Below are 15,386 nucleotides of genomic sequence, written 5' to 3'. Positions count from 1 at the left end.
TGAGAACAACCTTAAAAGGGAAATCTCACTCTAGCCGATGTGTCCAGCGGGAGAATAATCCACAAGTTCATGACCTGAACAAAAATTAATTTTCACAACATGGCCACGAGGATATCTACGCGTTATCCGTTCTGTACGATCTCGTCGAAGGTTTATCTCTGCCAGCTGTATACGCAATTCGCGTTAACGACAGATATCTCGATAGAACGCTTCCGCGTTCACCTTCTACCGCCTTCTACCGACACCCTGTCAAGCTATGGAGCAACCGATGCTGCGGGCTATTTATGAGAACGCGTTTTCTATAAGCATGTCGAATTGACTGCACACAAATCATAGCGTACACGAATGATAGTTAACACCTCTGTTGTTGCTTTGATCTTGTTTGTCGCGCAAACTGACCGCCTCGAAGTAAGAATTATACGTACTAGGTCACGTTACACGCGCCACGCCGGTTCTGCTTTAATGCAAGTCGTGGGATATCAGGGTGGTACGATCGGTACCGAGTCTAGGGGCACACCTATAAGTCACGGGAAAATCAGGCGCACCAGAAGAAAAGTGTAAATGCTATTGACCGTTATCGTACGTGTTGGTCACGTCAAATGACACTACATTTCCGTAACATAAAGCAGAAGTAAGACCATCGACTTCTGAACAGGGAAAGTGAAGCGAAGACAAGTATGAAATATATTTTTTTATTCAGAAAACAGTGGGTGTTTAGCATTCTTGAACAAACCCTTTGAAATTAAGAAATTATGTGTTTTATTTAAAAAAGTGTTTAGTTAAATATGAGATAAAATAAGAGATCTAATTGCTCGGTATAACTTCCTACTTCCCCATGTAACTACTCTATGTTTGTTACAAGCTTTGATAATTTCATTCAGCAGGGAATTTTAATTGCATTTTGAACAAAGGAATACGAAAAGTTTGATAGCCTCTGGCAACGTCAGAGGTTAACCAAAGACTACTTGGTTTCTCTCAATTTATACGAGGATATCATAATTTCATCGAATAACCTCATCCGCGCTTATCCCGTATTAATTACACGCTACCCAAAGGAACGATAACGAAGTTTCATTAAAAATAATCTATTATGCTCGATGGAAAGATTAAAAAGGCACGTAACCAGCCCGTAAGCTTGCTCGATACCCCAGCCGAGTCCCGTTCTTTTCGAGATTAATTAACTTCAATTAGAGCGTTGAATAAAATTGATACGTGTTATTATAATATTACGTAACAATAGGTGATTCTATATACAGATTTCACAGGCAGAAGTCGTAATCATTGGGCTAATTAGGTAGAGGTCAGAGTAGGCCTGACCTCCTTAAAATGAGAATTCTTCCTCATACCAAAAATTATTGGAACAAGTAAAAAAAAAATAATTCTAATTAAAAATCCTAGTTACGTCAATGGTTGCAGTTAGGACAGACTGCAACGAGTAGGTGCGTGCTCGCGGTGCGCCACGCCGGCCGCACGGCATTATAGGTGGGGAGTCATAAATACCGTATTTATTGGGTTTGTAATTGTCGGTAATTAACATGCGCTCAGAGTGCACACGGGACCATTTCGCTTTCTTATTACCGTGTCGTGGCTCGTTACAGAAGACCGAGTGCCTCCGCTTTGCTTTTGCATACGGGCGTCTCAATACCAACGGGCGCTTCCTTTCTCCTTCCACAAGTTTCCTACGTCGCTTTCCTCCCCGATTCTATCCTTCTTCGTTTCTCTTTTCACCTATATCCTTCCCTCGTCTCCGATCGTTCTCTCTATCTCTCTTACCGCTGTACCTTCGGGGTGGTATTCGGCATCGATCGACTTATCGATAGCCTCGATCGACGATCGGCACGTCGCTTAGAAGGCAGCGTTAAGGTATATATGACTCGAGGAATTCCTGTAAACGAGGCAGCATACTCGTATCCAGCCGGTTTACAATGCTATTTATCTCCGGAGTTGGCCGGGAACTCAGCGTCCTCGCTACGTTTCCATGTTTTTAGTTATACGTATTTCTCGTGGCGGCCGATCTCCGAAGGCGGTTGTACGGCCGTCCCGGTTGCGAAACTATCTTCCCGCTCCTCTATCGTTCCCATAGATTACCGTCAAACCCGACTACTCATCCGCTCGGCTCTGGTAATTGCACGCTATTGACAACGTGCCGTACGAGATTACACGAGTCGTCTCGCTTCGTCTCTCTTCGATTCACGCGCTGCCGATCGCGAAAAACCGTGGAACGATATAAATTATCGCGGAGCAGGAAACGCATAAAGCAGACCACGTTTTCCCGTGGGACGTTTACACGGTGTCGGTTTGCAGAACGATTAACTACAACTTTGTCGAGTTTATTGAAATGATGTAATTGAATAGCTCGCGGTGAAACTAGCCGGCTTCAAGACCCTGCCTAACTTTGCCAGTTCTCGCGTTCGAATAAGGAATTATCATAAATCTTGCTCCGCTCTTAATTCGTAGCCGTCTCTCGGCTTCCAATGCCTCCTCGCTTCTTCCTTTGCTTTTCATCTCGTTTATACCCGACCGTGTTTCCGTAACTTTGATGAACATCGTTAACTCATCCGAGCCGTTCCGGCCGAGTTTCTCGTCCTTTTCGGCTTTGTTTCGTCCAACTGTATCTTCTCTGGTAACTACTTTCATCGATCGTTCGTTCCAATTCCGGTATCAGCAGTAGGTAGAAGTAAGTTTCAAGCGGGACGGGCCGCGAACCATCGGCCATTTATAACTCGCGCTTCGAATTTAAACTTCTATCCATTCCGGCATTCGATTTCAACTTGGCTCGTATAAATCCTCCGCTAAGTGGAGGACCGTGATCTTAGTTAAAGAGACGAGAGAGCCGGTTAACGATCCTATCTGCACGTACTCGAGAACTTTTTCGCGTAATTTCCCCCTCCGTCCTCTTGCTTAATCGATGAAACACGTTCTTTTCTCTTTCCTCCTCCGGATAAAGAATTGATCTCTACCTCTTATCCCAGAGTACGCGAGACGATGGTACGGCTACATCGAACACCAGTACAGTCTGGATCGCAAAAAAGAAAAAACAAAACCAAGGTGTCCCAAAGGAACTGTGTCTGACCACTGATAAAACTCGCTTGGTTCCCATGTCGCGATCGTGCTCACCTTTTTCACCCTTTCTTCGTCGCTTTTCTGAGAATCATTGAACGAGAGAAATCTTTGCCACGTCTCTTTTGATACACCACCTACGGTTCCTTTGTTCAACCATAAAATCGTACAACGTAATACCCTCTATATCGGAAAGGAACAAAGACTATTGCTTTCGTTTCTGCGACAAATTGTATTGTACGGTGCTGTTATCATCATTTTTCCCTCCAACTGGGATATTCAATTTGATATCCACTCGGCAAGCTTCCGAGATAACATCGAAAAGCGTTCAGAGTGTCAGTCGCACGATAGCCTGTCATCCCTGAGAAGGCCTCTAACGAGACCGTTTGAATTATTAAAGCAAACCGAGGTCGAAGGTATCGTGGGTGGAGACTGATTGTCAGCCGAGCCGAAGTTGAACGTCGCTGGAAATCGACGGAAAGGGTTGCACGCTAGAACGATAGCGAGGAAAGGCGAGCAAAAGCGTGTAGCAATTTACAGTTCGTTCGATGTCTCGAGGTCTTTATCCGTGTCTCGGCAGGCTTGACTGGCTGACAAGCGCGACGAGCCGTGGCCCAGCCGGTGTGTAAGCAAGCAAAACGAGCGACTAAATAAAGGGGTGGACGGAGCTCCGTTCGGCTTCGAGATTTCGAAAGGGGTAGCAGGGTGGCGGGACGAACGAAGCCAGAGAGAAATTGATGTTAGCCGTTTGCATTTATTATTAATACGCTCGACGACCTGTCGCTAGACTGAACGCGTCAGCCAGCCTCGCTTCAACCCCTCTTTCAAACCCTCTTCTCCTGTCGCCGCCCTTCTCGGACATTTCGAACGGACACGTACACTTTCTCCTTCCCTTCTTTCCCGGTTGCGGTGTCAATCTACCGGCAAGCAGAGGGCAGTTTAATTATTCAAATGGAGCAAAATCCTGCTGCATCGACCGAAATAATCTCGTTCGTTCGCCGTTGTCTCAAGTTAAAAATGAACGTTTAGTTTAAAACTAAGGATATTTTCGGTATCGCCATATCTGAACTTTTTTAAATCTTCAAGTAAATGATTTAACGTATCACAGAGTTGATTTCCGTTATCGATTCCGTTCACCTGGTCGTTGTTTGTCCAAGTAAAAACGGACCGACGACTACCCTGGAAATTCGATAATACCTTTCGTAGAAATTCTCTTGTACAAACAGCACCGGTCAGCGAGGTCTAGTCAACCCCTTGACAAGCGACCCTTGGGCCGGAGAACGCGTGTAACGTAGGGAAATCGATTTCGTCGATGGGAAAGGACGTCGAAGGAAGAGTCAACGTCGAGACGTCGGTTCAATCGCGTTAATGTTCGCGTTCATGTATTATACAGTTAGCTAGGGACTCGTCGAGTGTTAAAGGGGAATACAGGGAACGGATCCGGGATCCTGGCACCTTCGACCGGACCTTCTCGTAAATCAAACGTCACCAGGATCCTGAGAAGCTCGTCCACGGAGTCGGCGATTCGATCTCGTCTCCTTTCTTTCGCTCCGCTCTCGACGAGATATGATAAACGTTCCCTTTTATCTTATCAGGGCACGTGCACCGGCTTGCATAAAGTAAATATTTTATTTCGAACGTGTTCCTAACGCCCTTTGCAGGATCAGTGGCGGAAGTAAAGATATTCCGGATAAAAAAAGGTCGGTTCTATGTGCAACGAGACAAGGTGAAAAGTGACTTTAATTGTATTCCTTGACACCTTGTTCGTTCTCGATCGAAGTCGCGCGTTCGAATGGACTCACGATCCGATTGTTTCCATTTAAATACTCCACGACTTCGCGTCGACGGTGTCTCTGGATCGCGGATGAAAATGTAAATCCCTCTGGTTCGGCGAGCTTCGTCTCGATCACACCTCCGAGAACTCGCCGGTGGTTGCGCAACGAATCGCTGGATCCCGAGTAAGATACTCGATAATGCGGCCAGATACCGTGAATGGTAATTTGCTTGATTTCAGATGCGGACAACTGTGCCAACTGTATCCCTGATACACGCGTCCGTTTTCTACCGCCTAGCCGATGAAAGGATCGATAACATTGCGGGAGAAAAACAGATGTAGTAGATTCCTCTTTTAGACAATTTCTGCCTGTCAGCTCGATTTCCTTACGACTACTTAATACGGCCCGTCTGTTCTTGTCTCGGCGAACAAATGTATCCGCCGGTAACCATTGCGAGCGTTATTAATCCTGAGAAAGAATATTCCAGCGGTGCAAGTATACGGCCGTCAGAAATCGTTTTCACCAGATTCGAGATAAGAAGGAATCGTGACGTTAAGAATGCTAATTTTCTCAAGCGTTCGCGCGCGCCCGCAGTTGGTCTGAGAGAAAAGAGTTCTGCTCGGTTAGCAGGTCCATTTCCTTCGGTGTCGTTTGACAAACGAGCTGGTGGAAAAACAAAAGAGAAAACACACCGGTCACGACGCGTCGATTTCCCTCGAACAGATTCGATTTACGAGTTGAATTTCGTTCTTCCTGCCCTCGTAGGCCTGGCAGCCGGCGCGGCGTCGAAACGACTGCTAACTGCATAACTGCGTTTGACATTTCCATTCTACGCCTTACCGAGGATTTGTTTGAAATATCGTTCATGCCGACCGGCATCCGGCATCGTGGCCGGCTTAACGGCTGCAACAGGTCGTTAAGTCACGAGCTGTGAAGCGTCGATATTAGATGAAAATCGAGTCGCTCGTTCGACTCGAGTCCTCGATTTATGCGGGATCCCTTCGCCCTTCACGGCTCGATTCTACGTTTCTCCTGTTTTCTAGCCTGTTGTTCGTTTGTGTGCACCGAGTATAAATGTCACGGAAGCGATGATAAATTTCGCGCGCTCGCACCTTGCCGTTTCTGTCTTTCGTTCAACGTGCGTGCCGTTTGTACGAACAACGCTGTCGATTCAGATATACGTGGTATCTGAAAATATTGTTGCATTCACGTGTAATATTTTTTATCTTTCGTACATAGATACCAGCTTCGCGTGACGTACTGTTTACTTTGATTGTTAGAGTTGGACGTGCACCATCGATCATAGGTATTCAAACAATTTTGCGCTATGAAAATATTCAATTTTGTTGTATTAAAAAATTGTAGAAAAAATATAAAATCGTTGATATTTAGTTTATCGGTATAACAAACGACAAGACGAGGCAGAAATTCGAGGCGTTAAGTGTTTCGAGATACTCGAGTAGATGTTCGTTTTCCAAAGATCCAGGAATCCATGTTAGTTGGTCGATACGTGTGCTCCGAATGAATATCACGGAGCAGACTGGCAAAGTGAATAGCATTGTACGCGATCCTACCCCGGGTCCCGACATCTCCTTACGGCTCGTTAGACACCTTGTTTCGCGTCTCGAATACGCGCGTACGAGTATACGTAATATCGCGGATTGTGACTGCTAAGCTCGTCGCCTTTCATAATACTGCTTTTAATGGCCCATTCTGGGCCTGGCTCGACAGTCGCGCAAAAAGGAATTGATTTTCACGCCGTCGTCCTGCGAGTACTCGACGGAGAAACGAGCCGTAAAAATGTCGACTATCCAAGGCTTATAACGAACAACTAAAAATTTCACACGAAAAAGAATCTTTTATTTCAATAAATTAAATAATGATTTAAAATACTAAATAAAAGCAAGAAACTGTTAATAGGCGATCGCAAACATATTCGTTGAAACGTAGCCTAGAATAGCCGGTGGTCCGCTCCTTGGATCAATATTTCATACCTAATTGATGCAAAGTAAGTCGTAAGAACGTCTGCTGATTTGAATTGTTAATCGACGAACGCGGCCCATTGATGTCTAATTATCATGTACACCGAGCGACTGGATGGCATTACACGGAGGGGAACTCGATGAATCATATTTTAAGACAAATGAATTTCTCGGTATTATATGCAAAACGCGGGCCGACCACCGAGCGTTATCAGCTGATTTCGCTGGGAAAAGTAACGCGCGCGCGTGCATCGTCGAGCGAGTCAATAATTATCCTGCCACCGTGCGGCAATAAATCAATGCTTAGAAACAAAATGACAGGGACGACGGTCGTTGATAATACACGTGTATGTACGAATGTACGCTAATTGTACGCGCCGCAAAGATATATACGAGGAGCTTGCGAGATTAGACGAGCCCTCCCGGTATATCCTGCTGATTTCAGCCTCTCTATCTGTCTTGCGCAACGGTGACGGTGTTGCAACAAATGTTGTAACGTTATTGCTACAGGCGTACGAGCGTATAGACGCGAGTCTCGAGTCTTCCCGCTAAATTTCGACGTCCTTCGATCATTAGGATCTTTACAAACGAGAGGCTCTAGCTCTTAAAGATGCTCCGACAGAATGTAATCGTCGCGTCATGCCAGGAGGGAAAGTGACTGGGAGGAATAAAATTGATACCGTTCGTGTGTTCTGTGACAAGCGTTATCGATCAACGGAATCCGAGACAACATATTAGGATTTAATATCTCGTAATAATAGAATCGAGCCATTTGTCGTTTTTCCTTATCGTTAGTAACAAACGGACAATTTTATAAATGAACGGAGAGAAATGCATCGAAGAACCTGTAGTCCATCGATAAATTCATGAGATGTACTTAAAATACCTTTGATAATAAATGCACGAGTCTGTGCTATAGCAGAGTCAAACGGAACAACGACTCCAATTCTACGTAACTACCAAGACACAAATAGCACATGGAACTATCTATAGCACGTCATGGACACAGTATCGAGTCCTACAACTTAATAATTCTTTCAAAGCTACCTGGAACACAGCAGTTATATTCTCGTAGCGAGAATAACCCACGATTCGTTACGCTTTCATGGCATCAAAGCTCTGTAATCATCTTGGACAGCGTGGTAAGAATAGAAAACGGGTACATAAAAGTCAAGTAGCGCGTCTACTTCTGGATTTCCCGCAAAATTGTATCAACACCCGCGTCGTTTCGTGCGAGACTAGTCTCAACAAGAGTTTTAATTCCGTCTTGAAGCATTTCCAAAAATAACGAAACGTCTTCGACCTACGCTGGTGCTGCATCCTCGCCTGCATTGTTCGCGAGCCACGCTTGGGAACAGGTTGAATCGGCTGCGATTTCAGAATTGTGCTTGTGCGAGTGGCACGCGTGACACGCATCTCATTGCGAATAGGTCAGAGAGTTCGTAAGAAGCCGAACCGCTTTGCGCTTATGTACGTTTATGGTGCGAGCACGTTGGAACGCAGCCGACGATGCTTCGCGCCGTCCATGGGATTCTTCGCGAGGACTGGTTATGGGGCTTCGCGTGGCTATCGGTGCCGTTTGCAGCGGTTACCTGTTAGCGATGATGCACGGTCCGACTCGAGCCAAGGCGGTACATCATTCGCTGGCTAACAAGAACGATAGAGAGCTTTTCCGCGCTCGCTGATTTATACGAGTCGCCACGGCCACTCGAAGAGGTGTCCGTACCGTGTAATTTACCAATCAATTGATTATTCATCGCGCTAGATCATCGCGATCAGATCTACTATAACGAACGCGTTTATCGCTCTTGATAACAAATTGCAGATAGAATTGAGAATTCAATCTGTAAGAATTTCTTTTCGTCATTCGCAAAAATTGACAAGTAATTTATAATCCATTTACATTGACACTTTCAAAAGTTTCACCGCTTGTAGAAAATGAGAAAAGAATTTTTTTCATTTTCTTGAAGCCGCAGTCGCTTTTAGCTGGTAACAAAGGTGAAATTACAACGGACGACAACAGGTTTTCTTTGTGTAACTCTCTGACAAAGTAGCACTTAGTTGAAGTACTTGAAAAATGTTGCAATTTCCCGGTTTCTTCTGGTCCCCAAGGTACATGCTACAGCATCGCCACTTTCATACATTGAAACAGCAATCTTGTGTGTAGTAAATTTGAGAAACAGTATTATTAGCCCTATCTAATTCCTTTCGTATTTCATTTTACAAGTATTATGTGGCCAATATAATTTTTAGAAATGAATTTTTGCTCTGATTATTAGTTAGAAATTGAATAAAAAGGGAACGTACATGGGAACGGACAAAATTATTGCGGTCTTTTTAGTTGAAGCTCCGGTGGTTAGGTGGCAGCACCAACTTGAGATAGGTTTGTATGTTATATAGAGGATACTCGTGGTGGGAGAAGCAGTATGGCGCAGAAGCGCACGGACAGTCGATTGCACGACGTTGAGGTGGTTTAGTGGCGCCTGTAACTTCGCGTTAGAAAGGCGAGCAACCAATAGTTTACTTTGAGAGATTAGACAGCGATTTTTCTTCTTTCAAACAAGGTAGGTGCAGACTTTTATACGCTTTGATAGAGTCATCTGCGAGCATGCTTTATTGATCCATAGGCTAGGCCCTTTAACTGCTTTTCTACCAATTACACGTGTAGGTTGTGTGTTTTGTTGATATATATATAGTTATATATAGATTTCGTGCTAATATACAATGAAAATGATATGTATAAAAATATTAATTTAGTGTATATTTTATATTTTCATTTAAGTCCTGCAATTCTAAGGCAACTTGGGAATTCTTATTGTAGTGTAGTACATATCGTCTAGACTTACGAAGCTAGAGGTCGCGAGTTCAAATCCCCCAAAGCGGGAAACATCGGAATTTTGTTTTTTTTTTCATCAATGGCACTTTCTGCGGTGTTATAAATATTTTATAATTAAATATCTAAAATATTTTAATTTTTATTATAAACGCAAAAATAATATTGAACGAGAAAATTACATTTCCTCTTGCAGATACGCAACGAGGGGATGAAAACGTAAAACCCGTGGTAGCACATTTTTCGTCCCTGTCGAAACAATCAGAAGCTCTAGGATGCCGTTCACGGCGGATGCTGCGGCCAGCCAGATACAGGAGAGGCTGAAGAACCTGTACCATCTGGTACACGAAATCGAGAGTCAACGAGTTCGCTCGGAGCACAATTTAAATAGTATCGTGAAAACGTACGAAAAAGTAACCCCGGAGGACAAAGTGTCTCCCTACTACCAGCAAAAGCTGAAGAATCTCTACAACGCGGCGATAGGCGACTCCCAGCAGGAAGAGGAAATCCTGCGCAAGGCATTGGGAAAGATCAACGAAATTCGCGCGATTAGAAACGAACGACGGATACAGGCCCGTAACGCAGGGAACAAAGAGACGATTCGTCGAGGTGCCTTGATGAAGATGCTGCTGAGTACAGCGCAGACCCTTCCTCTGTACGTGGGCAAGACACCGGGTGCGAAACCGCCACCTCTGTGCGGGGCTATCTCGGCCGAACCCACGTACATCGCGAAAATGGGAGACATGGTGGCGGCTCTGGTGAAGGGATCTGAAGAAGAGGAGAATTGGATCCTAGCTGAAGTGGTGCAGTTCAACTCGGCGGCGAACAAATACGAGGTGGACGACATTGACGAGGAGCAAAAGGACAGGCACACGTTGTCTCGAAGAAGGGTGGTGCCTCTGCCATTAATGAGGGCTAATCCAGAGACCGATCCCCATGCCCTTTTCCCTAAAGGCTCCATCGTTATGGCGCTCTATCCTCAAACGACTTGCTTTTACAAGGCAGTGGTGAACCAACTGCCCACCACCGCCACCGAGGAATACGAAGTGCTGTTCGAGGATGCGACGTACGCGGATGGTTATTCGCCACCATTGAACGTTGCTCAACGTTACGTGATCTCTATCAAGGAGAGCAAGAAGAACAAGAGTCAGTGTTAGCGGAACTGTGCTCTACTCTCAGTATTATCATCTTCACACTCGCGTTTGTACATTATTGTTAAATAGTTGTCTTTTTGTACTCTACTAAAGAATACCTAATAAAGTTAACGAGATTTGAACGTTTCCCTTAAAACAACCCTCTTCCCGCCATTTATACCGAGACTATGTTTCAAATGTAAATATTCCAGCTCCCTTTAGCTTATCGGAATATTGATCGAAATCACATGGTTTGTCGTTAAATTCGATCCCTAAGGGGAGAAATAAGCACGTACCGCCAGTTAGGGTCCCATTTCCGCGATATTCTCCATGTCGGGGGTAATTGGCGTAGATTATACGACGATAATAACGGCATCCTTGTACACTCGGGTGGACCTTAATCTGGACTCCCCTGACCTCTCGCGGAATCGGTACTCCGTGACTGTCCGATCGGACAATTTCTTCCTGTACGGAATAAATCTTCCTCCTCGTGCTGCCACGGTCAGGGGTTGGAGGTCAGAGGGGAGGAGCCAAGTTAACATTCGACGCGATCCAGACTGAAAGGTGTACCGCCGACGAAAAAAGGACGTAGAACGAAAGAGAGTGGCGTGCAATAATTGATTCCATAATCGGTGGCTGCCGCCAGACATCAAAGTGACTCGATACCCGCTTCCAACCCCTAGCAGACTGGCCAGGCCAATCTTCATTCATTATTTAACTTAACTACCCCTGCTCGAAGTATCATAAAAAAGCGGCTGCAGTTTCGTCGCGTTGCATCAACACGTACTTCGTGATCCTTTCTTGGAACTGTTTCAATTTCATGAACGATCCTTCTGAAGATAATTTATTGCAATATTATTTATCGCAATATCGTGATACAGATAACGAAGTGGACTGTTTAACGACACGTACGATCATTTCACTAGTAATAATCGAAATCTGAACGACCCCTTCCTAACTATTCCGTGCACGTATCGAGAACGATAGTCGATTCCAAGCGATACCTTTTCCTCTTTGAGATAACGAGCACGATCGTGTCGGTAAGAGCCATTCTCAGTCGTGGAATTAATTCAACCGGCGATTAGTTTCGCGACCAGGGTAAATTCTGGCCAAAATGACTGCCACGCGTCCACGTGTATTCACACTCACTCGTCTACAGATACGTTAACCCCTATCTTGGCGTAAGTAGATGTAACCGAACTTCTACGTGTTTGAGCTCGTACAACGAGCTGATACAAGTTGATTCGAAGCATGCAAGCTACCGGAAGCCAAGACGAATTTGCGCTCAGGCACGCGAGCCCTCTTTTCTATCCCTGCTTCGTACAAGCATAATCTCACCCCTAACTCCTAACTGCACCCGTTTCTACTCACTCATTCCTTTCACGTTCTCAGTTATCTAAGTAATGCCTCTCCTCGACAGCTTCGCTACTTCCTCCTTTCTTTCCTTCTCATTTTGTCATTCTTCTTTCAACCCCCTTTGTTCTCAACCTTCGTTTTACTTACAACGTTCTCGCTGTGCAAACCGATCGGATCGGGTTTTTTAAACTCTTCGCGACTTATTTTTCTTTCCCCTTTTGTAATTACCTTTCTACATTCGCGTGCATATTTTATTCCGTTTCGAATCGATCGATCAGCCGACTTCGGTGCCTGTCATTAAGGGCTGCAAGCTTGGTTGAGACTGCCATTTCTCATAGTGAACATTAGTCTTCATTTTATTAAATTGATGACCAAATGAAAATTTGAAAAATGGAAGCGTGATTTTTCGTCGAGGTATTTCCTTTAAATGTTATTTTTTTCAATGTATGAAACCCTTGAAATTGATACGTGTAACTTTAGCCGCAACAGTGTTGGATACGTTTCACAAAAACTCAAGTCTGAATCACGATTGATCTGGAATATTGCAAACTGTCTGGTATAATATAAAATTGAAGGTAAATTTGCAATCGCTAATTAATTCTTTCCTTCCGTGGAATGTTCATTTCATTCAGAACCGTATTGTTTAATAACGGATACGATATTATCGGTTCTCTTGGAGGGTTATTTATTATTCGACCGGAACCAGTGCCAACGCCGAATCCAAATTAATATCCGAGAAGGAATTTCATTTTTAACGATAAAACGGAACCGTAGGTAGCCCGATATCGATGAGAAAATCGGAAACCGATTGAAAGGAAACACTGGAAAGAGATTACGCGGTGGCTCGTGTGTCGGACAGACCGTACATTTTCATTTTTTTAATTAATACGACCTGCACAATGGCACAGCAACGAGAAAAGGGTCGATAAGGCTGGCTAACGAGCTGCCAACGTCTAATCCAACTACGCCTCGAAAACTGTCGGAACTCTTGCAGGACATGTAATGAGTTCGGTCGTTCGACCAAGAAAACTCTCGATGTTAATAGCTTTTGCCTTTGAGCCGGCGTATACGGCCATGAGAAACATCCCTGTTGTCGATAAACCCTGGTTAACGACGTTGCTAACATTTAATGAATACTTTTTGACCTTGCTTCAATCACGGAACAAAATTTTTACTTAAACCGATCAAATCTAAATTTGTCCATTCTCATATGGAAGTAGAATATCTGGGATCAGGGTCCCATAAGTAGAACCGAGGAACTAAAGACGAGAATAATCAGGCAGTAGTGTAGTGGATAATATGTCTGACTATGAACATTTAAGATCCGGATTCGATCTAAGAAAGACAACCATTCAATTGTGTTCATTGGATAATTTTTATATTATGAAATATTACATCTTACGATGACATCTTCCGGCGCCTTAATATAAAAATGACATCTCAAATCATCATTAACCTATTAGAATTCTCCTTCAACACCGACCAGAGAAAAATAAGTGGGGTCCACCAGAAAATAGCCTTCATTTAATGGAACGTGGCGTTCCGACGGAATGTAGGGTAATTGAATACGTCATAACGACCATTCAACCCTGCCAACGTCTAAAGAATCTACCAGAAGATGGTCGCTTTCGACGTGGATAATTTGTTACGTTTTTTTCTTTCCTCGCTTCGAACGAAATGATTTTCTCTCGGCGTCAGAACATTTGTCTTTCGTGACATCTACAATTTCGATGCTCCAAATCGTCATCTTGTTATCCCGATTCAAGCGAAGGTGTTATGGACGAGACACGAAACAGGTAGAAAGGGCGAATAATTCATAAGCGGCCGGTCTCTCGTTAATTAATTGCGTATGCCATCGAGGGCGGGGCAGTTTAAAACTTCCTTCATAATTCAGACCCGTAATCGGTTATCGCGATCGTTATCTCGCGACACACCGCGATCGTCCCGGAAATTAGCGCGTGCTTTTACGACTTTCCCGTCGAAAGAATTTTAATTTCACCGAAACTGCCACGCGTTTCCACCCCATTGTCCGTGGATCTTTTACTACCATCGATACGAGATTGAACGTAACTTTGAAAGATATTCTACAGGATGATGATCGGTATAATAGCATCATTTGGAAATTGAGAATGGAAGAGTGTTGTAAAACTATAACAGTATAAGAGATCAATGATTTTTTTACGACTTGGGTTCAATGAAACTAATAGCATACCGATAAAGGTTCTTTTCTTATCGATATTGTATAATTTCATACAATATAAAACATACACGTATCTACTTCGACCAGAACAAAAGAATCTAATCTGTTTGGAGTACACTAGACGAGATAAAAAATAAATCTTGCTTTTTTATTGCTCCACATGAAGACCACTAAAAGCAGCTCGAGTACTAAGCTATCTCGATCCACTAGAAACGAGAGTTTCGACTCGCTAGGATATCGATTGCGCCGGAAATAAATAACAATCCGCGGACAGTAATGTCGCAAGGGTTTGCCATTAATCACCGTGGCCGTATTTCTTTTTCAGGTCAACAAACTCGGCGCGTTTCAATCTGCAAGTTTGCGGTATTCGCAGGCCACTGAGGTCGTCGCGAAGACCGATGACCTTTCGGGAAGTTACTTATTTCTGGACCGTGTCGGTGGTCTCAGTGGGTCAGTGGATACGAGCGAGGCTAGACGATGATTAATTTTGAGTTCCCACCAGGGATATTAGTTTTTAATGCACCATCGTTGTCCCGGGAATTATAATAATTAGTTCACAGCCCCGTGGGCCAGCCGGTCTGTACGACCAACTCGATCTCCCAACTGACTCGTCCATTGGAATACTCTCTCTCTCTGAATCCCTTTGCTATACCGCGAGAAACTGCTACATGCACGCTCATTTGGGCGATTCCCAGGTGTGTCGGTCGTTAAGTTTCGCATCTGCTCGCATTTGTTATATTTTCTTACGCAATTGCGTGGAATAATCAAGTTCTAGTTCCATAGAAGTTTACGAGCATATACGAGATAAGCGTTTGACCTATTTAATTACAAAAGTTACGTCGAACTCGTTGGAGAACGCTTCGCGTGATTCTCTCGCCTAATAATTTTCTTCCCAGGGAAATCAGAACTGGCGGAATGGTCTTTAATTTAAATTTGATGCAGTTAGTTTATCGGCCTGTACGCTCCATTATTCCCCGAAGTATTCAAAGTCTTCTAAAATATTATTTCCTCGCCAGACAGTGTCCTGCAAATTGGCTCCCGGCAAAC

The 15,386-nt window shown here is 44.1% G+C and overlaps 1 protein-coding gene and 1 long non-coding RNA gene across 4 annotated transcripts in view; one reads left to right on the top strand and one right to left on the bottom strand.

Moving 5' to 3' along the window:
* The window catches only part of LOC117600190 (uncharacterized), a 473,823-nt gene that overhangs the window by 151,801 nt on the left and 306,636 nt on the right, over positions 1-15,386 (bottom strand). The window lies entirely within an intron of this gene.
* Positions 9,242-11,842, top strand: Sgf29 (SAGA-associated factor 29). The gene is made up of 2 exons (XM_034315258.2): positions 9,242-9,381; positions 9,847-11,842. Exon 2 carries the CDS (start codon positions 9,926-9,928, stop codon positions 10,805-10,807), a length of 882 nt encoding a protein of 293 aa, XP_034171149.2. The 5' UTR covers positions 9,242-9,381; positions 9,847-9,925; the 3' UTR covers positions 10,808-11,842.

This window comes from Osmia lignaria, chromosome 15 (assembly GCF_051020975.1).
Source record: "Osmia lignaria lignaria isolate PbOS001 chromosome 15, iyOsmLign1, whole genome shotgun sequence".
Taxonomy (NCBI): domain Eukaryota; kingdom Metazoa; phylum Arthropoda; class Insecta; order Hymenoptera; family Megachilidae; genus Osmia; species Osmia lignaria.
This window is presented reverse-complemented; position numbering and strand designations above follow the sequence as displayed.